This window comes from Melopsittacus undulatus, chromosome Z, assembly GCF_012275295.1.
Source record: "Melopsittacus undulatus isolate bMelUnd1 chromosome Z, bMelUnd1.mat.Z, whole genome shotgun sequence".
Taxonomy (NCBI): Eukaryota; Metazoa; Chordata; class Aves; order Psittaciformes; family Psittaculidae; genus Melopsittacus; species Melopsittacus undulatus.
The window spans coordinates 75,939,730-75,964,476 of NC_047557.1; the positions used below are offsets into that span (position 1 = coordinate 75,939,730).

General features: G+C 39.8%; 1 protein-coding gene and 2 non-coding genes across 3 annotated transcripts; all 3 read left to right on the forward strand.

Annotated features, from left to right (window-relative positions):
- Window positions 1–17,374: 17,374 nt before the first annotated feature.
- Window positions 17,375–19,856, forward strand: COX7C (cytochrome c oxidase subunit 7C). The gene is made up of 3 exons (XM_005145951.3): window positions 17,375–17,550; window positions 18,566–18,711; window positions 19,761–19,856. The coding sequence occupies exons 1-2, from the start codon at window positions 17,476–17,478 to the stop codon at window positions 18,680–18,682; spliced, it is 192 nt and encodes a 63-aa protein (XP_005146008.1). The 5' UTR covers window positions 17,375–17,475; the 3' UTR covers window positions 18,683–18,711; window positions 19,761–19,856.
- Window positions 18,159–18,221, forward strand: LOC115946005 (small nucleolar RNA Z39). Its single transcript, XR_004080165.1, has one exon. It is a non-coding gene; the product is annotated as a small nucleolar RNA Z39 (small nucleolar RNA).
- LOC115946006 (small nucleolar RNA Z39) lies at window positions 19,076–19,135 on the forward strand. The gene has a single exon (XR_004080166.1). It is a non-coding gene; the product is annotated as a small nucleolar RNA Z39 (small nucleolar RNA).
- Window positions 19,857–24,747: the final 4,891 nt, after the last annotated feature.

Here is a 24,747-nt window from a genome sequence, read left to right on the forward strand (position 1 = left end):
CAATCTCACTGTTCCCTGTAAAACTCTCCAGGTTAACAGTCCAACCACAATGCTGCAGACCCTCTCACAATTCCCACATCCTCTGGCCTCCAACTGAGATTCCTGCCACAACTACATCCTGGCCCATCCTCCCAAGGCTTACTTCTTTACCTTCCCTGTCCTTCAAGGTTCCAACTCTTTGCCCCAGGGCTTGTCAAGCACCAAGACCTCAGAGCTCATTCCCAAACTCTTTCCCATGCAAATCTTATCACCTTCACTTCCCACAAATATATGGCCTGCAAAAGAGAAGACACTAACAGAATTTGCCCTGGTGTTAATAAAATCATTTATGTGTATTAATCTGTGGTTTTTACCCTGATCCAATTTGCAGCTGGTTTAGAAAACCCACAGAAAACAATGCTGTCTAAAGATAACTCAAGTAACAACTGTCCATTTTTAGTATGGATAGCATTTCAAATTAATCTCCCAAGGACAGATGAAATTAACTCCTCACATCTCTTCAGTTGTAAGAAGATATAATGACCTTCCAGACATAAAACAATCACACTGCCCATCTTTTGTGGGAGGAAGAAAAAAAAATACTTTTTTTTTTTGAGAGACAACATATGCTCTGTATTTATTTGTAATTATCACAACTCTGAGTCAAATATTAGGACAAAAAAGAAAATGCTGGGAGGCTATGAAAATTTCCTCTGAATTTTTCTTCTAAGTCACCAGTATGCAAAATTTTAGATAAACATGCCTCTCATATTTATTATTCATTTATACCCACCTACAATGAGTCCAGGTCAGTATTTTGTATCTGCTTTCCTTGGATAAAACTGTCAAACTAAGACACAAGAAAACAGACAGGCTCCTCATTTTACAAGCTCTAGAATGTTTGAGTTTGCTATGAAGTATTCTATGAATTTTCACAGATCATTACTGTAGCTCTGAGGTGATAACCACAAGAATCTTTCTACATGCATATCTGTAATTACTACAGGTCTGGATGGAAGTCTTTTCTGGTTGACATGGCTGTAAAGCAAAGACATTTCTACACACTTTAAAACTAAGTCATCTTGAATTCAAATGGAACTAAGCCAAACTAAATAGGTTCCTGTCACGTAACATTCATTTTTCATTTCTTCCCTAGAAATGTAAGGAGAGGGAACAAAGTCCTCATTTTGAGATTTGCTGATATCTAAAATATTGACACGCGATTTCATTTCAAACAATTAAAATAACCTTACCAGTAGGAAAGTATTAGTGAGATATTTCAAACAGCTTCCCAGGAAATTTCTTTAGCTCCAGTTTCAGCAAACGAATACTGTTTTACAAAGAAAGATTCTGATAGAAAATATCCAAGTTGCTTTCCTGGCTGGTTATGCTTTTTATAGACATATCCAATCATACAGTATACATACAGATTTATGTACACACCATCAGCTTACTTATTATTCCCTCACATATAAATATAAGATGTTCTTTCTGTCTGACCCATCTTCTGGATTTATTCGTAACATTTCCATGTCCCTAACCATTTCAGACAGATGTGGACAACCACCCCACCAGCACAAAGCCTTAGGCTGAAGTGGGATAGACTCAGTATCAAGGAAGCAGGAAACCAAACCATTCATTCTGATACAGGGCAAGCGAAAAAGGCACTCTATAGTGGGAACACAGATTATAGACCTATGCAGAATACCATGCGCTTGGAGCAAACTCACAGAAAGAGCAGTAACAAATTTAAAACTGAAGTTACAGCCAAGAAGTGCAGCAAGACGGACACCAGGTAAAGCTTCCTCACATACTGCAAAATTGAGAAAGACGTTTACAGGCTATTTCTCATCTGCTCAGATTTACTCCAATACATTAGTTTCTAAATAAAAGATGGTCAGTTGCAGAGCTAAAAATGAAGCAGTCTCAGAGATTGTCACCTAACTACTAAGATGAATCTAGAGTCCTGGACTGACTGACAAGTCAAATTTCAGAACAATTCTGGTTCTACCAAAATCAATGCAAATTTGGTATTTTTAAAGTTTGTGGTATTTTTAAGCTTTAAAAATTAAACTTTAGTTAATTTTAGTTAACTGACGTTAACTAGTTCTGTGAGCTTTAATTATCTATACAGTGTTGCCTAAAGACTTTGCACCACCCTATACTCATTACATTTTACTGTAGCAAAGTTCTGAGACAAGGCTATAAAACCAGAATATTCCGTGCCAAGAAAACAAAACTATTTGTTATGTATTGCTTCATTCATTTTGTGCGCCACAATAGTGACAACCCAAGTCCCACACAGCAGAACCTGTGGTAACTAGTCTCAGGTCAACATTATCACACATGGCCTTTCTCATGACCTGCTCATTTGGAAGTCCTGATGGCAAGGTGCATATACTAAATAACCAGGACATAATTTTGCTACCAGAGTACCATGATCATCAAAAGCATGGTAACAGAACTCTTGCACCACCATATCAAACAGCATGTATTGGTTCTGTATTTTTGTTTACATGCACACACCCAAAAGATTGGCTTTTCCTGCTCCTATAGAATGAGATCCAGCGCCTAGAAACAAGAACAATCCATTATCCTCTATACACTACTGTCGACGCAGGAGTCCCAGACAACGCAGAGATGATCAATATGATCAAATGATTGCCAAACTTTATTAGATACAGTGCTCTTCTTATACCCTTACTCCCTTATGTAACAGCCTTGGATACTGAGCTCTAATTGGTTAGTCTAGAGGTTACTATCGTTTACTGAGCTAATGTTTACAACTTGCTATAATTGTGATTAAATACCTTACTCTAAAAATACAGTGGGAAACTACAACCTTGGCAGGGATCATTCTCTGCACGAAAACATGGAAAATTACAGAGGAATAACAAGACAATTGACCTAGTTTAGGCCTGCCAAGACTCTTCTTATTTTAGAGTAGCAAGACTCAGGGTATTGGAATCGTTCACTATGCAGCCTTTGCTCTTTAAGAACCCCACACACTACCACTTAAATAATTTATCTGAGAAAGAGAATCTTTAGAATACATTGTTGAGGGCAGTTTTTACTCACAAGAAGGAATTATACATAGTAGAAATGACACAGAAAGGTACTAAACACCAGTAGAACCCTGTCTGCACTTGTATATTCTGTAGCAGTCTGTGGCCAAGTATGGAATAATCTCTGCACCACTTAGTATGAGACTTTACAAGACTCACTACAAAGATAATACAGCTACAGGCTTAAGACTAAGAGTGGGATCACTTGTCATGTTGATCAGAGTATACACTCACACAGACAGTAGCCGCTGCTGACTCCTACAAATCCAAACCACAGATTAACTTCATATCCAGACTTTGTCTTGAACCCATCTTCATTTGCTTGCCACAAATTCAAACATAAACTGAAAACTGTCCCACATTTCAAGGTTTCAAGAGGACAAAGACTTGCACAGAAATATTCTGTCAAAAAAAAAAAAGAAACTACAAGCTATCCAAAGTGTGCTGTCATTATCACATGTTATCACCAACAAAATCATGCTTCCACACAACATAAAGGACATGAGGTTACTACCTAAATGCTTTACTAAAACAGAGTGACAGATGGGAAAAAATATTTATGATCGTAACAAATGTATCAGTCTCAGTGAGAGGAAAAAGAATAAACACCACATTAAGCACAGTAAATGGAAAAGTGAAGTATTTATTATATTGTCACTTCTAATTCTAGGAGATTTAATAGATGTACTCTTATAACACTCACATGTCCTTTGGAGACTATGATGACAAAATGATGTATTACTATCTTCCTTCTATTTAGACACCAAATCAGATGCATCAGATGCAAACACAGATTCACTTGTAAATGCCAATCCCAGTTTGGGATGCACTTCAGCATATACTGGAGTGCCATGTAGTACCAGGCATTTGCACACCAAAGAGCCTTGCCGAACTGAAGCATCAGTCCATGGGTCAAGTACTCAGGAAACTCAGTTTAAGGCACCCCAGGAAAACAGCAGAAGAATAAATGGCCCCAAGGGGTCTTCCAAGTAAGGGCTAGATAGAGACTTCATTTGGAGAAAAAAGAACAAACACTGTAACATTTTTTCACTCTGGTCATATGACTTGCAAGAGGTTTCCATATTAAAGAAATCACAGAACTACAGAGCAGAGGCAAAAACTGGGCTGAAGCTGGGGCAACAAGCCCTCAATCTCAAGAGGTTTCTACATACTTATTCTACATGTGCAATTCTCATGCTTTAGGGAATAATCTTAGGAGAAACTGTTACTGCTGATAAAAATGATTTGTGTTAAGTTGATGTGTGACATTATGAACATAAGTAAAAACCAACTGTGGAAATAACCTTTTTCTTATAGACTCTTTTTTTTCTTATAGAAATGTTATACCACTGCCCCATACTCCTACATGCAGAAGTATCTGCCCTTCAATTCTTACCCACAGAACTGCAGCTTCCAGCACATTTCCAGTCATGCATCGTATTTATGTGAAAAGCTTAACAGCTGTATTCAAGCAAGATTCAGCAAGAGAGAGTAAGACATTTGCTTGTCTGACCAAAGCAAAAGCCAGCAAAACAACAACTGCAAAAATTCATGGCTCAGCTCTCAAGGCCCTGCTCCTTACTCTGAGGAACCATAAGAGAATCCATTTAGCTAGATTTAACTGTGCTAGTGCTACCTGAATAGTAGGAAACAGGTGAGTATAATGGACCATCGATCTGCTCAGTTTTGTGTTAATTTTAAATGAAATATTCATAATCTTACATCCTGATCAAGACAGGCAATAAATAATTTTTATTCAAACTGAGTACCTATAGGAAAATGAGGGGTTTTTCTGTTTCAGATTTCCAGTGTTTCAGTCTGCTTATTTTCACAGAGAAGAGTCACTTGGCTTTCCAGTAATGAGACACCCTTAAGCTGGATTGAATATGCTGTATTCTCACAAAGATAGCCATTTTTACACTCGAATAGTCAAAGCAAAAAATTGGCAGTATCATACAGCTCTAGTCAGGAGTCAAGTTTCCAACTGTGAAATGAAATTCTGTGGAGCAATTGAGTATGTGCAGTAGGAAAAAACATCCACTGCTATCCCCGTGTCTAGTTGGTAATAATTTCCATATATAAAATGTACTGAATTGCCATTTATTAAATGAACCATTTTAAAGGAGAGAGTGACAAGCTGCTGAAGCTATCAAATTCTTCAGCTTTATACACATCTCTTCCAAGACACAGAATAAAGCACAGATGAGACATGAAAAAATGACAGGTTTTGGGCAACAGAAAATGTTCATAGGACGTGATAAATAAATCAGGCATTTGATAAAAGTTTGGAGTCACAAAGGATTAAAAATGACAATAAGTCCATCCAGCTTGAATTCCAGAGTATACTTCTTCAGACATTTAGGGGATTTCTTTTAATCTCAGGAACAAATTAAGTTGATAAAAGATCTTAAAAAATGTTCATGTAAAGGTCTGAATGAGGATTTTGTAGTTCCAGGTTCTACATAAATTTCATGCAAGATATTGGGTGCATCCTTAGTGCCTGATACTCTGACATTAGTATTTCATTAATAGTCACAAAAACTCAGGCTTCAGTTTCTATTTGCACCCAAACTCATACTTTGTCTGTGTGCTAGTTCACAGGCTTGACTGAGAGAACTCACTGGCTTCAATTTCAGAGAAGACAGCCTTGCTGGCTAGAACCATAACCATGCTCCTACCTGCAGCCAGACCAGATTAAGCAAAGGAAGCCATACCACACTTCAGGTCTTCATTGCCTTTTCCTGCTGGACTTGCACCATCACTGTCAAGCTGCCCCATCTTTCCCACATTTATTATTCTGCTACTAAAGCCCCAGTCTGAGAAGCACCAACAGGCTTTTCACTTGTGGAGAACATTCCTGCACCTTCTGTCAGGCAACTTGAGAGGAGCCAAACACTGTGCACAGAGTCGACTTCAAGTATTCTGAAGTAAGGAAGGCAAATTTACATTTTTGTAACACAGTTTGGCTATTTCAGGACCTCATCCTGAAGCCTACTACTACCAAAAACCTTGCTACATAAACCTTCAGTACAACCACAACATGCAATTCTCCTACTGTGCCTCAGCATGAACAAAGCAAACACTGTCTTCTCATAAAAAGTCATCTTGTTTTAGGGAGAGAAGAACATGCACAGTGCATTCCAAACAGGAATCTGCACAGTATCAAAATCTAGTTTACCTTCAAGGAAAATGTTGGAATGCATCACAGAAATAGATTAGCTGCCAAAAGGTGTAGCAGATGACTACCTTGAGATTTCCATTAGGGAAAAAAAACAACAGTTATCTAGCTTTTGGGATGCATTTGCAGTTTACAGCTTTGCACAAACCTTGTTATTGAAACTTAGGAACCTGCGGTTACGCATTAGCTGAAAACATTTTGAAAATGCCATTCTATTGAATTAATGTAGTACAGTTTCTTCTACTTAACTATGAAAAGTGTATCACTGAAATGTCTCCTTCCACCCACCTTATTCCTTTGATTGGTAAGTCTTGACTCCACAATTTCTAGCACAGCAATCTTGTTACTGCTTCTAATGACAATATGAACAGACATCACTGTCACTTTCTTTTAAGTTTGTATTTAATGTCAATGAGTCAGTACAGTCCAAATTACACATCAAATTCATAAGCAAGTCCAAGAGTAAACTTCAGCATGCCTGACTGATGACCAAACACAGCCAGTTCTTAAACATAAGAATACTTAGCAGATGTTAGCTGTTTGCTGACCTCATAAACAAAGGTGATAATGCTGACACACAATGAATACAGACGAGAGGCAACAAGAATATTTAACGTTCAACATTTTGAACAGTTAATATTTCATGATAATGATCACTGGTAGGTGCCACATTCAATTTAACCAGCAAATTACAAAAACTTTCTTGAAAAACTAAGTTTACAGAAGAGGTCGGTGAACAAGGCAGTAGAAGTGACTGAAGGGCTTACTGATAAATAAAATACCTTGCCAAACTGGGATGTTATTAATGAATAAAAATAGGTTGAGAAATGTGCATAGTTTAAGGTGATGTTTACAGAAGGGAGAAATACTACCCCTGGAAAACAGAAAGGAAGCTCTTGAGACTTCCATTATATTGAAGGGTGAAGTACAACTGTATATATATACATATATATATACAGTTATATATACCTGTATACAAATATGTGTATTTTGCATATTGTTGTACATGTCAATTTTTAAATATAAGGCCAGCATCAAGTAACAGAGATTCAGCCTCTTAAGGCCCTGCAGTACAGAGGGTAAATGTAAGCGCACAGCCTGACCAGTGTCATCACTACTGCAGAATCAGACCGTCTTTCAACAAGCTGTCAGTAAAGTTTCACTTGCCCATAGGCAGAGCAGGCTACTACTTCTTGATAATGTCAGTAGACAGACTAACCACCTTCCTCAAAGAAATGCTGCAGGTCAAGAGAATATGTGTTAGCAGAAGCAGGCTCTGATGGAAGCTCCAGCTCTGAACTCCAACATAATATTTTGCATCCTGATATCATAAATAAAATAATTTCATCTCCTATCAAGACTTGCACATCTGCTCAAAGTATCTCTGAATGGGTTTAAAAATGTCAGGTACTACTCTTTAACCAAGGTAAGTCAGAAGTAATTCCACTGGCAGCTATCCTTGTTCTAAAAGATATAGTTAAATGCTGTTGTGGCTTGTGTCACAAGTGAATTGATAGTATGACAACGTATAAACAAGAAAAACAAGAACAACACTTTCTTAGCAGCTGATCAATCTTCTGCTATTAGAGAAACTTAATAATACAGAGAGCTACTGCTTATGACTAACTACAAGTTTCTGAATATGTCAGCACTGTGAAAGTACTTAATAGTAAATAGGTGTAACTGCATTGATCCAGTAAGTACCAGAGAACTGCAATATGACCTTTAACAGTTAATTCTTTTAATAAAGAGTACAAAACAAAAAAATCTTCCTGATTCCACATTCATTTCCCTTTAACTGCTGTATTTCTTTAGAAATGCAGCCTTCTCACAGAACAGCAAGTGACAATGAACTTGTGAGCAACTGAGGTTTTCAGATTTCCCAAATTAACTGCAGCCCTTTCTTCCCTATTCCCTTAAACATTACGCAGTAGTATTAGGCTAGATTTAGAGGTGAACTGAACTGTGAGCAAATGGCACTTCAGCTGGCATGTCACTCCCCAGATATCTACACTGCAGTCCCTGTATGACAAGGAACAACTTTAATGCTTTCTCTCTACACCATTACCTCATCTATGCATTACAACACCAGAGCTCTATCTCCCAGCATGAAAACACAGCACCACCACCCAAACAACACCTTCATGAAACTCCTGGTCAGTCATTCCTTAGCAGCATGAGTTTAGTCTCCCAGGTACTCACCATCTTCCCTGTGTCATTAGCACTTATGGTGCATGACTGTCAAGTTACTCCTCTATACCTAACAACCTAGACATCACATTAAGCCTGCTACCTTTGTAGCAGCCAAGTTTCCAGCAGTCCCAGTCATCTCAGCAACCTGACTAACAGTTTCCAACTCTCACCAGCCGCTTTCTCTATCCTTGAGCAGAACAACTCTCAATGCATGAGTGTATTAGCACTGGCTGGAGGATGTGTAACCTCTAAAATATTACATCATTTCTTCTCAGCAGGCCAGACTCCTTCCATAAGGCTTCCATCTTCCTCATAGCATCAGTTTCACAATGAGCATGGATACTACAACATCCTTTCCAACTTCATCCACAAGTTTCTCTGTTTCTTCAACCTGTTTTAAATCCTTTTGTTTTCATATCAGAATTCTGCTTTGGCAGGTGATTATTCACACGACATACTGTGGAATAAACTCAGTGGCTAACAAGAGTTTGAGTAACGAGCAAACCACACATACTTACAAAGCTTACAACAGTTTACAACAGTTTAGCCTCTCCTTTTTTCTACTTTATTAGGCCAACCAAAAATAGAAAAAAAAAAGAGGGAAAACCAAACTAAAACACACACACTCCCAAAAAACAAATCAAACAAACCAAAACCAAACAACCTGAAAACCTTAAGAAAAACAGCCAACACTAACATGATGCTCTTCATTTGTCTGTCACCATCAACTCTTACTGCAAATTACCCCACTTGCTTCAGCTACTGCTTTTGTATCCCCCTGTGCCCCAGGCAAGATCCATTTCCCTTGTCAGGCTCACAGTGATCACGCTGCCAACACCAATTGTGTTTCTCCCACACACACCTGAAAGACTTATGTTCATCTGTTCAACCAACTGCACAGGTAATCCCCTAGAGCACATGGCTATCATAGCTGAGAAAAAAAACCCAACACTTACCTCACAAGGCAAATGCTCCCAAATTTTTCTTTCCTACACATGACTACTTCTTTTCATGGAAATTAGAGAAACTTCTTTGTCAAAAATATTTGAAAGTGGCCAGAGGGTTCAAGCCTTACCAAAGGAGGCATACAAATATGCATAGAAAACACAGCAATATTGGCCTCACTTAAGAGTTGCAAGCCAAGACAAAAAAAACAGTCGAGTATGGTGAAAAACATGAGAAGCCAAGTAAAATTTTGGAGGTTACCCTCAAGACCACTCACTCCTGGTACAATACTTCACCACCAAGTACTGAATCACAGAATCCCAAGGGTTGGAAGGGAGCTCAAAAGATCATCTAGTCCAACACCCCTGCAAGAGCAGGGTAACCTAGAGTACATCACACAGGAACTTGTCCAGGCAGGCCTTGAATAGCTCCAACATAGGGGACTCCACAACCCCCCTGGACAACCTCTTCCAGTGCTCTGTCACTCTTACAGTAAAGAAGTTCTTCCTGATGTTAACGTGGAACCTCCTATGCTCCAGTTTACACCCACTGCCCCTTGTCCTATCACTGGATATCACTGAAAAAAGCCTAGCTCCATTATCCTAACACCCACCCTTTACATATTTGTAAACACTGATGAGGTCACCCCTCAGTTTCCTCTTCTCCAAGCTAAAGAGACCCAGCTCCCTCAGCCTCTCCTCATAAGGGAGGTGTTCCACTCCCTTCATCATCTTTGTGGCTCTGCGCTGGACTCTTTCAAGCAATTCCCTGTCCTTCTTGAACTGAGGGGCCCAGAACTGGACGCAATATTCCAGATGTGGCCTCATCAAGGCAGAGTAGAGGGAGAGGAAAATCTCTCTTGCCCTGCTAACCACACCCCTTCTAATGCACCCTAGGATGCCATTTGCCTTCTTGGCCACAAGGGCACATTGCTGGCTCATGGTCATCCTCCTGTCCACCAGGACCCCCAGGTCCCTTTCCCCTTCAGGCCTTTCCAGCAGGTCAAGCCCCAACCTGTACTGGTACATGGGGTTGTTCTTCCCCAGATGCAAGACTCTATACTTGCCCTTGTTGAATTTCATCAAGTTTCTCCCCACCCAACTCTCCAGCCTGTCCAGGTCTCACTGAATGGCAACACAGCCTTCTGGTGTGTCAGCCACTCCTTCCAATTTAGTGTCATCAGTGAACTTGCTGAGGGTACACTCAGTTCCCTCATCCAGGTCGTTGATGAAAATATTAAACAGCACTGGTCCCAGCACCGACCCCTGAGGGACTCCACTAGTCACAGACCTCCAGCTAGGTTCTGTGCCATTGACCACAACTCTCTGCCTTCTTCCTTTCAACCAGTTCTTGATCCACCTCACTACCTGATCATCAAGCCCACACTTCCTTAGCTTATCTATGAGGATGCTGTGGGAGACAGTATCAAATGCCTCACTGAAATCAAGAAAAACCACATCTACCACTCTACCATCATCCCTCCACCTAGTTACTTCCTCATAGAAGGCTGTAAGGTTGGTCAAACATGACTTCCCCCTGGTAAAACCATGTTGGCTGTTCTTAATGACTCCCTCATCCTTGATATGCCTAGAGATGGCATCAAGAATAAGTTGTTCCATCACCTTTCCAGGGATGGAGGTAAGGCTGACTGGTATGATCTCCAGATGTTCGGACTTTTAACCTATTTTTCTTTCTGATCTCTTAATTCAAGTTTGCCAGTTCTCATCTCAGACATATTACTTAAATTATATCAGTAATTTGCTTAAAAGCCTGGTACTTTTAATTAAAATACATATACTGGAATAAGCTGTAACCTGCACACAAGTATATAAGCACGGAAATGGAAGAGATTGTTGACATAACTAGATTCACTCTACAGCAATGTGTGTATTAACGTAGGGCACCTCTTTCTGCAAATAACAGCTGTATTTGTGTCATGTATGTCTACATACGAAGTAGAACAGCTTGTATGACACAAATAAGTCCTTTCCAGTTCATTCTACATCAACTACTCGACTTGAGTTTGAGTGTAACTTGGTCCTTTGACTATCCACAGAAAAAAATCCCTAGATAAGTTAAGCATCTCCTTCAAAACGCAATAGAACTTGTGTACTCTTAAGAGGCTTTTCAGTTATCCCAATATATCACAAACTTTAGCCTACTCTAAAGAATGTATTTCTCTAGGAAATGTTCATAACATCTAGCATTGGCTTTGGAAGCAACTAATTTCCTGTTGATAACACTGATCTTGTTAAAATGAGTTCCACCCCTCCACCTGTCCAACATTTGTTTCCAAAATCAAGGAACAAAAAACTCATGCTCAGTTGTTTGGTTTTTTAAACAAGGATACATGTATAAGTTTTTCATTCAGTCATTTCTTCAGACAATGTGACAGTCAATATATGCTCAGGAAATTGGCATAAAATCTGAGAAGTCTGCAAATCATATATGTGAGAGATATATTACAACTGTATTTTAAGAGGTCTTTTTTGCCTCCTTGTATATTTTCTGTCTGATGCTGGGGAAAACAGAAAGAAGCCTTCAAACCCTAATTTTATTAAGAAAGAATGTAACTTAAAAAATGTATTTTATTTAATTGAAAAAAAAAGTCAGAAAACTTGAGGGCATTTTTGGCTTTTATTGCGTATGTAAATTGAGTACTGCACCTGCAAGTAAGTTTAGGGTATATATGGTTATTTCAGGGCTCCTATATAATCCTATACACAAAAAAAAGCTCCTTCAAACACAAGTTCTAGCGACAAAGCAATGACTGTTACAATAAGACAGTTCAAAATTAAGTCATTTTAACGCTGCTCACTGCAATTAAAACCAACATGTCTTGGTGTCTATGACAAGAAAAAGCAGCTTTACATACTCAATTTTAGAAAGATGTCAAGACAAAATAATGCAAAGTAGCTTTTACTCACTACACAAGTGCTTTATTCTTGTGAAACCTCTACAACCGACCTCATATAATAAACCTTCCATTAAATATTTTATATGGGCTTTTGTGAAACTCAATTAATGCTGCAAAGTGCTTTGAGATTAGCAAAAAAAAAAACTCCATCAGGGTAAAATATTCTTTTCAGACACTCATCTTGCTTGTGAAATGTGGTTTTGTGCATACAAATGAGACTTCACATCCATAAGGAAGCATTTATATGAAAAAGCAATTTTTTAAGTATTTCACATAAGGTGAAAATAAATTTACATAGGTATATTTCCGAAATTGTCATTTTAACATTAAGCACATCCACCTACAGCTATGCTCAACCTGCTTTCACAAGTAGCATTTCATCTATAAATACATATCCAAATTTTCATATTACCTGTATTTTTCACAGAAAATTGACACTACAGGAGTTACAAGTGACTATCCTAACAAGCAGGAACACCTCAAATAAATTCCTATGGCACTTTCACAGTCGTTGTGATTTAAAAATATGAAATATGTGCATACTATGTGACTTCCCCCTACAATACTAATAGTAAAACAAAAGATCCAACCACAGCTAACAAGCCACATTTGGATGCACAGGTTTCAAAGACACCCCAAAGTCACAGTACTTCAACTCAGTTTGAGACCAATAAGCCTAACTGCATATGTTAATTGTTGTTACCATGTTAAGTGTAAAATATTAAAAATGTTAATTAACATGGTTTTAAAGTAAAGGTAAGTTGCATGTGGTTGACAAAGACAAAAATGCTAGCTTACAATGGAGTGCCAGGAAGCTCTTTGCACATAAAAATATTATAGTACAATAACAAATCTCACCAATCTTATTCTCTTGTTTATAAGGCATTGTGATAAGCTGAAATCCACTTATAAATTTGCAAACCAATGTAACACCCACCAGAGTACCTACTTATCTTAAATACCGTCAAGGATGATCCTGGGAAATAAAACTCAAAAATGAACTAAACATTAGAAGTCTGGGACCTGGGAAAGAACTTGATTTTGTGTCATGTAATAATTTTCTCATACTCTAATCCCAAATAATATACATGTATTCGGGGCTAAAGCTGTAGCTGGACAAGCTATTTTTGCCAACCTAAACTAATACTGCTGCCAAGAAAAGCACTAATTCTATGCTTCCATTTCCACCTTTTTACTGCTACAACTGCTCCACAACCTTCTGTTGGCCAGCGTAAGTTCTTGAGCAACTACACGGTAAACTGGATCTTGGAACGATCCACTCAATAAAACACCTGGGGGAAAAAAGATGAAGTGTCCTTACAACTATGCCTTACAAAAATTATTTTCAGTCTGTAATTATTTTTGGAAGTAACTCCATCCATTTAATATTTTAAGGAGGGCTTGCCCATCTGGAAGCTTGGCTAGTTTTAAGAATTATGTCCATGATAAAATAATAAAAAATACTACTTCACCTAACAACCTTCTCCCACAAGTCTTTATACTATCCACACCTACAACAGTGCTGTAACTCTTTCCACAGGACAATTGCTCTATTTCACTTTCCAGAAACTTACGTGGGCTCTCTGGAAGTGAAGAAAGAGTCTACTTAAAGTAAGAATTCTTTTAAACTAGCACTCTCTATACCCCTTTATATAAAGGTTTTCAGCCATTCCTTGTGTTAAATACAGATGCTTCACATTCTAACACTTCATTTTTTTTGGTTGATGATCCCCCTGTCATTTTTAACGCTCCTCTCATTTTGTTTTATACTTCTAACACATTTTCACATTTAAAGTATTCATCTTGTGGAACAACAATAACAAAAAAAAACCCAACTCTCATATATAAGGCAAGCCAAATTATTGTTATGAAAGACATATCTCTACAATTGGGCAATTAGAGTAAGACATTAAGTAACTTTTTCTATTAAGCCTATGTCTATTAACCCATAGTTTTGCTAAAAATATGTAACTAATATCCATCGTATAATGTCTCTTAAAACTTCTATTCAGCATTTCCATTTCATTAATTAGCATTTCACAACTGCTTTATCTTGTGGTTAATACCTGACCTTATGACTAGAAAGATGTTAAACTCTCACTGTTAACTGCTCCAAAAAGTAACTTATTATGACAAAAAATACACAGGATAATTTCTGCAGAAAACAAGTATTATTGTGCTGTATGTGATAATGACATTGTCTCCCAAGATCTCCATCCATGATACTTAGGGTGTTTATGGTATTAAAAAGTTTTCATGAAGTATATACATCTGAACTTAACCACATATAATTTTAGCATTTAAAAACAAGTATTTCATCCACACATAAAAGAGGACTGAAAAAGGCAGTACGACTTGCATCTTGGTTGTATCACTCCAGTTCCGGTGACTGGCATGATCACCTTGGAATCTCATCGTCCTCTCTATGGCCCTGAGACTCTTGTTAAATTGTCCAGTAATCTTTCTATGCTTGTTTCATCTAGATCACAATATAGATATCAAGCATTGTTTTCTTTAGTTACCGTTTTTTCTTGGTTATATTTTTGCCTTACCGTTCAAGTAGAGAAAAGCTCCTTGTCGGGAAAATGAGTAGCAGTAAGGAAGCAGTACCCAAAACAATTCATCACCCAGTCATATTCACAAGCAGCAAAATGTAGTATGTTACTGAAAATGAAGAAGATAACCTGGCAAATTTAAGGAATTATAGCAACAGGGTTTTTTTTAAAGGAAGAAAAGAGTTGTGTGAATTGAAAGCCTAGATTCAAAGATTCACAGATTTAAAAGCCAGAAGGTCCCATTACAATAACGTGTTCTGAACCTCTGCATAACAGGACAGGGAATTTCACCCAGTAATTCCTTATGTAAGGCCCCAATTTTGTGTGTAAGTTACACAGTCTTTTTCCAAAGGTACCCAGCAGAGCATTCACTGTATCTTTTAATAATCTGCCCTTCTACCTGTTTATCCCCACTATGATTACTGAACGTATTTTTAATAATTTTGAAGATATTATCTTTCATTTCTTTGCCAAAATTTCAACTGTTTTTCTACACTCTTTCTGCATGGTTTTTCAAGCACCCGGACTAGCATATTTAATTTCCTATCTTATGTTTAGAAGGTGAACAGATATGAGTGTTCATACAAAATTCTTCACCAGCTATAAACCAGGTTACTCGTTCTCCTGAGGATCTACCACTCTCCATCATTATCTACCTACAGATAGCTATTTCTGTCTACATAGAAAACATCTGCAGAACACCAGTTCAAAAAGTAAACTATTACTGCTAACGAAAGTCCATAACTGCATCACTGTAATTGCCAGTTTAGAAGATTCATGGATTATTTGGAAGTGAAGATACTGGTTCTACTGGTTTTGCCCCTTCTAATATTAATCTATGTGTAAATACACAACATAGCCCTAAAATGAAACAATGACACATAGGCCTATCAGAAACATACAAGAAGGTACTCAATCAATGAAACATTGTAGCACTAGGATACATAGGAAAGCCAGTGAGTAAACTCTCACACTGGTGGGACAATTTTCTCTACTATGTGATGCTTAGTATCTGTGTTTGAAATTAACAGTTTTATTGCCTAATACATAATTTATACAGGTGGTAGGCTCAAGCCCAGCAATAGCAATGTAGTACTGTGACACCACTCTCCCACCAGGAGAACAACAGCAGCTACGGTATGCCAAAAAATACCTACAATAGCATAAGGACAAGAACTACAATTCCACTGAGTGACTAAAATGATACTCTAGTAGACTAAGCAAAAATTACTTTATGATGTTACACAGAAAAGAGATTTTTAAGTCCTATCACTGATTTTGTGAATCAGCTGACTAGGAGACCATAGGAAAGACAATTAATGGTTTACTTGGTGCTGAGTAACATGGAAAATCTTAATTTGGTACAAAAATTTCACCAGTGAAGTGCCACTGTTTGACATGCAACTTTATCCTGTACCCAGCATCTCTTCATCAGCAACAAGCAATTTAAAATCCACTACAAGAGATAAATATGGCAAAACCAGGACAAACAGACTGCCATACATGTCACAGAGCACCACTGCACTATGAATTCCAATTAGGAAAGGTTTGAGAAAGAGGAGCAAAAGAGAGGCCTGGCTGCATAAATAGCAAGGGAGTTGGCAAAAGCAGGAGAGCATCCCCTAAGATGACAATTAGGAAATGAAGAAAAAACCATAAACTCTGGCATACAGAAATATAATTAGATGGGGGGGGGGGGGGGGGGGGGGGGGATGAAAAACTCTCTGCACACCTGGTGAAGAATAATCTCAGGACAACAGAGCTGCTTCTGTTCCTACAATGCTGATTAAGCCCAGATTTCGACTCACACCTCCACCACCCTGCAACATTCCAAAGGACTAAAGGTTTAAGATCTCCAGGTTAAAAACTGTTATTCTGAATCACAGAATGGTTAGCATCAAAAACCTCCAAGCCCCTGCTGGGACCAGGGACACCTTCCACTAGACCAGGTTGCCCCAAGTCCCGTCCAACTTCGTCTTGAACATTGCCAGGGACAGGGCAGCCACAGCTTCTCTGGGCAGCCTCACAGGGAAGAACTTCTCTCAGCACCCTCTCAGGGAAAAACTTCTGCATAAGACCTCATCTCAGTCTCCTCTGTCAGGTTAAAGCCACTCCCCCCAGTCCTGTTGCTACAGTCCCTGATGAAGAGTCACTCCCCACCATCTTTGTAGACCCACTTCAGACACTGAAAGGCTGCTAGAGGTCTCCACACAGAGACCTTTTTCCCAGACTGAACAGTCCTAATTTCCTCAGCTTTCAGTGAAGATCAACTTGAAGTAACAAGCACAGTTATTTGATTTTTTGCCCCCCTTCCCCACATCTGGCCTTCTCCACCCCCCCCCCCCCCCCCCCCCCCCCCAACTCCAGCACCGCAACCCAGAGCCTGCCGCAGCCCACAAAATGGGGGCGAGGGGCGCGATACACCGCAACTCTCCCGCCCCTGAGGCGCTGAGCTAGTCCAGTCGGATGCTGCGGCTCGGCACCACATGATCGCGCAGCTCTTCTCTGCACTACAACTCCCGTCATGCCTCGCGGAACAAACGGTTTCCCTCCCCTTCCAGCACCGCTTCCTGCTCTTTGAGGGCGTTAGTCTCGCTGAGGGAAGGTCGCAGGAGGCAGGGTACCTGCTGCGCCGTCGCTACCATGCTGGCTACCACTGTCCGCCGCTTCACCACCTCCGCCGTCCGCAGAAGCCACTATGAGGAAGGCCCGGGGAAGGTAAGATGCGAAGAAGATCGCGGCCCACTGCGGCGTGGCCTGAAGGTCGCAGGAAGGGGCCTGCAGCCGGGTTCAGTGAGGAGATGGCGCCGGGGGGGTGGTGTCGGGGCCCGCTTCGGCCTGGAGTGGGGCGGGGGGGAAGGGTAGCCGAGAGGCAGGTAATGACTTTGTGAGGAGAGCGGGAGAGGAGGAAAGAGTCCTTAAATGATGTAACGCTGGCGGCGCTCGGGCCCGCGGGCTGCCTGCAGCAATCTTAGCTCCGGGGTGGGGCCGGGGCTGGGAATCAGGAGATTCCTGGAGTAGGAGGACCCATAAGAGCACTGCTGAAGCCACAGTGCGAGCCTGGCCTGGTTTCGGCGTGAGACGCTCCCCTGTCCTGCCGTGGGCGTGCTCAAGGTGAGCTCCTCGCTCGATGTGCCCCCAGCAAGGGTTCTGCACACGGTTTCTAAGCTTCCAGAGAAATGGATGCAGAGCAGTGCTGCCGTGTTGCCATTTCTCAGCTGATGAAGTAGGTGGGCTGCGGAGTCTTATGGCACCACTGTTGGGGGTCCCAGCGAAGCAAATTGTGGTGCGAATGACTTCAGTGTCTGGCTTTGCAGCCTTCATTGGTACAGATGATGAGCATTGCAGTATGAGGGGCAACAGTGATACTGTAAACGCTTTCTGATGTACCTTGTGCTTAACAAGTGCTTTTAAGTTCTACATTTAAAACCTAATTTTACATATGTGATGAACTCCCTTACAATGAAGGTAATTAAATGTCACAACAGGTTGCCTAAAGAGGCTGTGGGTATTTTTCAGGGACATTTATACTTGGCTGGACAAGGCTGTCAGCAAACTGGCCCTGCTTTAAACGGGGGAGAGGAGAAGAGTGAACAAAATGACCTCCAGAGGTCACATCCAAGCTGTTCTAATTACTGTGATAATTTTCCTCCCAAGGAAACTTCTCATGTTTTTCAAGTCATGGAGGAAGTAATTATTGATTGCAGAACTAAAATTAAATTTTCTCTTCTAGAACCTTCCATTTTCTGTGGACAACAAGTGGCGACTACTTGCACTAATGTGTGGATTCCTTGGAAGTGGATTTGTTGCCCCTTTTGTTATTGTCAGGCACCAGCTTCTTAAGAAATGAAGACAACAGACTGTAATATCATTAACTGGGTAACTGATGTTACATCTTGTAGCATAGTGGAATCTGTGTTCAAAACAGAGCTTTAAGGAGTCTAATCTAAAACTGTTATAGTTTTCAGCTGTTTGCAGTCCAGGTGCATAGAGTTGTGTCTGCAATGGTATCTAAACTCAAGTAATGAATGGATTTAAGTTTGCTTCACAGAGCTGCTGCACTCTCCTTATTTTAACTTTGACTTGCCAGAGGCCACATCTCTGCAGCTTGGTAGTCTGTGGCTGGGCTAACTGACAAAAGAGTGGTACTGATTTTATTTGGAAAATAATGGCAACCAAAATTATGTCTGGTGCCCTTGAATAAACATAAAGCTACAATTCATGTCATCTGGACGAATAACTGATGTGTGTGATGTGAACAGAACAGTATGAGAAACTGATACTGTAAACACTTTCTAATGTGCCAGTTAAAACGCAGTGGAAAGCAAATTTTACTGAACTTCAGTTCAGCCATGTCAAAACAATCACACCATCTACATAGAACATTCCTAACCATTTACAGGGTAAAGTCCACTTAAAATTAGGTCATTAACAGCAGCAACGATTTTAACTGATGCTTGCTAGTGATGCTAACAAAGCAAGCCTCAAACATAGTTCAGACTGTCAAAACATACCATTTCCAGTTGAAAGTCCACTTTATCTTGCTCAGATTTGGAAATACCTGGTATTGCCGGTTCTATAATCTGAGAAACAGTAACTCTTCCTGAGGAGCTGAAATGACCCAAGTAGTTCTTGGGAAGATTCCTAATTGGAATCTCATAATTGGAACAAATTGAATCTGTGAAATTCCTCTGCTGATCTGATGTTTTTAATTCTTTAGACTAAGGAGAAAAAAAAAATCAGTAGACTTGTGTTGGACTTTAGTGATGAGAACTGTATGATTTCATGTAAGTCAAGGCCTCGGCCACAAAAGCATGTTATGGATGAAGCAAAGCCCATACAAATTCTAGTTAAAGCATAGATTTACAGCTCTCCTAGATTCAGAGACTTTTAAGTTTGTTAATTCTTCATGGTTTTTTTTCTTGCAGAGGTGAAGTCTTCTACACAACCACTTTCAATTAAAGGACAGCTGCAGTTCCATACCATGCTGGATATGACTAAATAAAATCTTGAATTTGAAAGTCTTGGGCTGTGTCTTTTGTGGAACTCTTGAGTGCTTTTGACAAAGGGTGTGTACTGAGAACACCTTCATATTATCTTTACATATAAAAATAGAGGGTTGGGAAAACTTCATCTCAAAACTGAAGTTGGGCTTAACATTTTTAGCTGGGTAGATATTTAAATAGCTGTGTAAACACCTCAAATGCTCTTCAGACTAGTCGCAGAATAACAATCTAGAAGAGGTTGTAACTGGTGAGCCTCACAGTGGGTATACTGTCATCATAATCCATGCTATAGAAATTTTATCTTTGGTATTCTTGGTTGTTACTTTCCTCTGCTGACACACTAAAGAGCCACTCTCTGTAGTGTGCTGCATTACTGTTGCTCTGAGCTGAAACGTAGTCATTGACTTGCAGTATTTGTTAGGCTTCAGGCTCAGATGATGAGATAGCCTAGAAAACAGTACAGCAGTAATAACTGTAATTGATGAGAAAATGCATTGGTAATACTCTGTATCTTATTAAAACTGATAGTACTGCAAATATGTAGGTGTTTGGAAAGAATTGCTTGCTTTCTATTTGTAGCTGTAGTCTTGGAACATGTTCTAACATTGGACTCTGTGTAATTAAAATTAATCTAGGAACTGTCAAGTATGCTGTCATACTTCTACCAACTTGAATATGACAGATATTTCAATTAATGACTCTGTTGACAGCATGAGTAGAAAGTGGTTTTCACATATGCTGTTGCAACCACCTTGTTGGCTAAAGACAAGGTATGAAAAATGCTGTCATAAACCTCTAATGGTTACTTCACCCTTGAAATAATGCTGTTAAGTGATGAGTTAATCAAGTTTCTTCATCTGGTATTTGGAATTACTTTTTTTCATGGAGTTAGGAAGTGGATTGTGTTAGAAGGGACCTTAAAGCTTGTCCAGTTCCTGCCCCCTGCCACAGCTAGGGACACCTTCCACTAGACCAGGTTGCTCCAAGCCCTATCCAACCTGGCCCTGAGCGCTTCCAGGGATGGAGCAGCTGCAGGTTTTCTGGGCAGCCTGTGCCAGGGCCTCACCACCCTCAGGGAAGAACTTCCGAAGATCTCATTGCTATCTCCCCTCTATCAGGTTAAAGTCATTGTCCTTTGTCCTGTCCCTACAAGCTTTTGTCAAAAGCTCCTCTATCTTTCCTGGCATTGGAAGCAGTCCTAGAGTCATAGAATCAAAGAATAGTTAGGGTTGGAAAGGACCTTAAGATCATCTAGTTCCAACCCCCCTGCCATGGGCAGGGACACCTCTCCTAAGGTCTTCCTGAAGCCTTCTCCAGGCTAAACAAGCCCATCTCTCAACCTGTCTCCAGCCCTCACAGCATCTCTGTGGCCTCCTTTGAATTCAGTCCAAAAGCTGCATGTCCCTCTTGTGTTGTTTCCCCAGAGCTGGATACAGGACTGCAGGGGGGTTCTCCCCAGAGTGCAGCAGGGGGAGAGAATCCCCTTCTTCAACCTGCTGCTCACGCTCTGGGGATGTCGCCCAACACATAGGGGATTTCTGGGCTCAAGCACACACTGAAGTGGGTCATGAGGAACTTCTCTTCATCCAACATCCTCAAGTCCTTTCTCCTCAGGGCTGCTTCATCTGTTCTCTGCCCAGCCTGTATTTGTGCTTATTTTCCCCCTAAACCTCCCTTCTCTAGAATGGTGCATTTTATGTGGCTTATGATCTCTGTCAATCCATGAAATGAATGTTTCATGGAAGTTCAGGTTCTATTGGCATAGCTGAAATCTATACTAATACTAGTTTGTCACCAAATGCTGTCAGGAAAAATGTGTATGAAGGTAATAAGCTACCATTCATAACAGAAGAGCTTTTATATGCTGTAGCACTTTTTTACAGGCAGCTTTAAAATGCTGATGACTAGTGTTTGAAGAGGTTGCACTGGGAACAAAATAGAATAAGACTGTCTTACACAGCAAACAGTAAAAAAAGCCCTTGATAGTTGTCTTCCAGCTGTTTCCTACTGTGGGCTCCCACTCTGTGTGTGCCAGTAAGTCATACAAAAATTAAACCATGTCAGCCTTGCTTTGGTTAAGTTAGCTGACTAAACATATTTTGTCCATAAACTACCATTTGGTAAACCTTTGTTCATGGTGTCCTATTATTAATATTTTATAAAGCAAGTTTAGTATAATTTCATAGCTTTTTAATCTAATCTGCCTAGTTAATTCTGCCTGTATTTCTTAAGTCTATATGTTGTGGTTTCAGCCCAGCTGGTAATCCAGAACCACGCAGCCACTTGCTCACTCGCCACTTCTCCCTCCCCCCACTGCTGGAGGGATGGGGAGGAGAATTGATAGAATGTAACTCCCATGGGTTGAGATGAGAACAGTCCAGTAACTAAGGTGTAACACAAACCACTACTGCTACCACCAATAATAATAATGATAAGGGAAATAACAAGAGGAGAGAATACAGTTGCTCACCATCCACCGACTGATACCCAGCCTGAACCAAACAGTGATCTGGGCCTCCCAGGTAACTCTCCCCAGTTTATATACTCGTCATGATGTGCTGTGATATGGAATACCCCTTTGGCTAGTTTGGGTCAGGTGTCCTGTCTCTGCTTCCTCCCGTCTTCTTGTGCCCCTTCTCACTGGCAGAGCATGAGAGACTGAACAATCCTTCAGGAGGGTAAGAACTACTGAGCAACAACTAAAAACATCAGTGTGATACCAGCATTGTTCCCAGGCTAAAGTCAAAAACACAGCACTGCACCAGTTACTAGGAAGGAGAAAGATGACTGCTACTGCTGAACCCAGGACAGTAGATTAAGCAGACTTACTGATTTTGCTCTGTGCAGCTCCAGTTTTTAGTTTATATTTTAATATAGCACCTGAACACCATAATTTTAAAAATGAGTTGCCATATTTTCCATTCACTGCAAACTCTGTGTTACTCTGAAATGCTACCAGAGCTGTAATCAGTCCCTTTGCAAATGGACTGTCTACATGACGTGTTTGGGCAGTTGTCAGTAATTTTCCAGCCCAGTCAATTATAAAGTCCATAAGTAATCTCTTTGACTTAAGTAATTGGTTCCCTTAGGTTTTCAAACCTTTCATGTCTGTAATAAAAGCACATTAACAGATCTGTTTTGAGCTATCTTACTATCAATGCAAATTGAGACAGTCTGCATTCTACCCAAAGGTGTTTTTCACTATTAGATTACCCATAATCTCATAACTGTTCAATACAGCGAAGTCCAAAATTCTTCCTTTGGTTGCTTGGGTGAAAAATACTTGTTGTCACTGAGAGGTATGTGGCTCCCGTCATTATTATTAGATATTTGACAGTGTTTCATTTCACAGCTGCACAACTCCAGATTGTATTTGTTTCTTTGCCGTTTTGTTAATATCAGTGCTTATAGCCAAGCTTGATTTCAGGACCATATGTCAGAACTTAGGGCACCTTCCCTCATTGTTATTTATTTACTTGTTTGCTTATTTACTCATTTAGTTATTTTACTGCTATTCCCAATATCGGTCTAAATATTTTCTACTTTACCTATTTTTTGGTTTCCTGTTTAAGTCCTCCTACTCTTCTATTTGGTTATTGACTGCTGAATAGGTAAGGCAGGGAAATTGGGGTAGTTTTCTGAAATACACCTGTTACTAGCCAGTAGTCATGGCTTCTCTCAACATTTTTCTTCCCTGCCTAGCTCCACTGGGGGAAAACCCATGCATGGCAGCAAAATGCTAGGGCAGACCAAATGATTTCTGATGGAAAGCTTTATGTTGGTCTCAGGGAGCAGTACTGTGAATACAATATGTTTCAAAAAATGTCCAATTTGAAATCTTATTGCATGACCTCAAGAAGTGCTGAGTCTTCTATTTACTTCACATAAATGGGACTAGCCTGTCTGTACAGCCTGTCAAGTCCTACTCTGTCCTCTCCCAGCACAAATTAGGGGATTGGTCAGCTATTATTAAATACCAAGTGTTTGTTGACCTCAGAGAAACCAGAATCACACCCAGGAATTACTTCTGTAAACATACTCCCACGACAGATATTAACAAGAATATACCCAGCCCTAAGCAATTCCAGAGATGGAGGTGTCATTGTACATATATAAGAACAAACTGATATTTTGGTGTAGTAAGTGGGATCAGATTCATTAAAAACTAAGAGTTGCAGAATAAGTTGTTCAAGATGTAAGAGCAGTCTTCCATCATGCTCAGCTACACAATAGTCTGAGTACCCAATTAAATATTTATATTTAAAATAGCCTTTTGGGTTCACTTTATGGCACCTTGACTTCATAGAAGATAAATCATTTGAAAAAACAAGGGATAGAAAAATAAAACACAGGCTTGACATTATAGGCAAAATGCAATATATAAGTAGGGCTTCTTTATCATTAAAATTGTATGAAGGAAACAAGTTGGTGGTTAAAGGACATCTGGGAAATAACACGTCTGTGTGAAAGATAACAATTTTTGCTTGCCAGATGCCAGTTCTAAGGAAAATCTTTTCTAGTCCCTGATTTTTTTCCAGTTTCCTTGTTACAATTTTCCCCTTCACAAGTTCTACTTTGGCTCAAACTCAAAATAGTTTCACTTTGTTTCCAGAGAGGTTCACACTGAAGCATTTTAATTATGTTGGATATCAGCCATCTTCAAGCAGTTTCTTAATTAAATCTAAGTGGATGTGATTTAGGTGTCCTTATGTTTTAATATTTGGAATGATTCATTTGGGGATCTTTCAGTCTTACTCTGGAATGTTACTTTGTCCTCAGAAATACAGCTGAACATTCCCAAAATCTTTACAAAGTGCTCTGAAGCTATCAGACTATTTTGATGAAGAGAGGAAGATGGAGGTTTGAAATAACTTACGGTGAATGCTTAAACAGGATGTCAAAGCAACAC

Excerpts from the sequence above, each read along its gene's own strand:
- COX7C (XM_005145951.3), top strand. The coding sequence starts at position 17,476 with ATGCTGGCTACCACTGTCCGCCGCTTCACCACCTCCGCCGTCCGCAGA. Across the intron at positions 17,551-18,565 it reads ATGAGGAAGGCCCGGGGAAG|AACCTTCCATTTTCTGTGGA; the intron begins GTAAGATGCGAA and ends TTTCTCTTCTAG.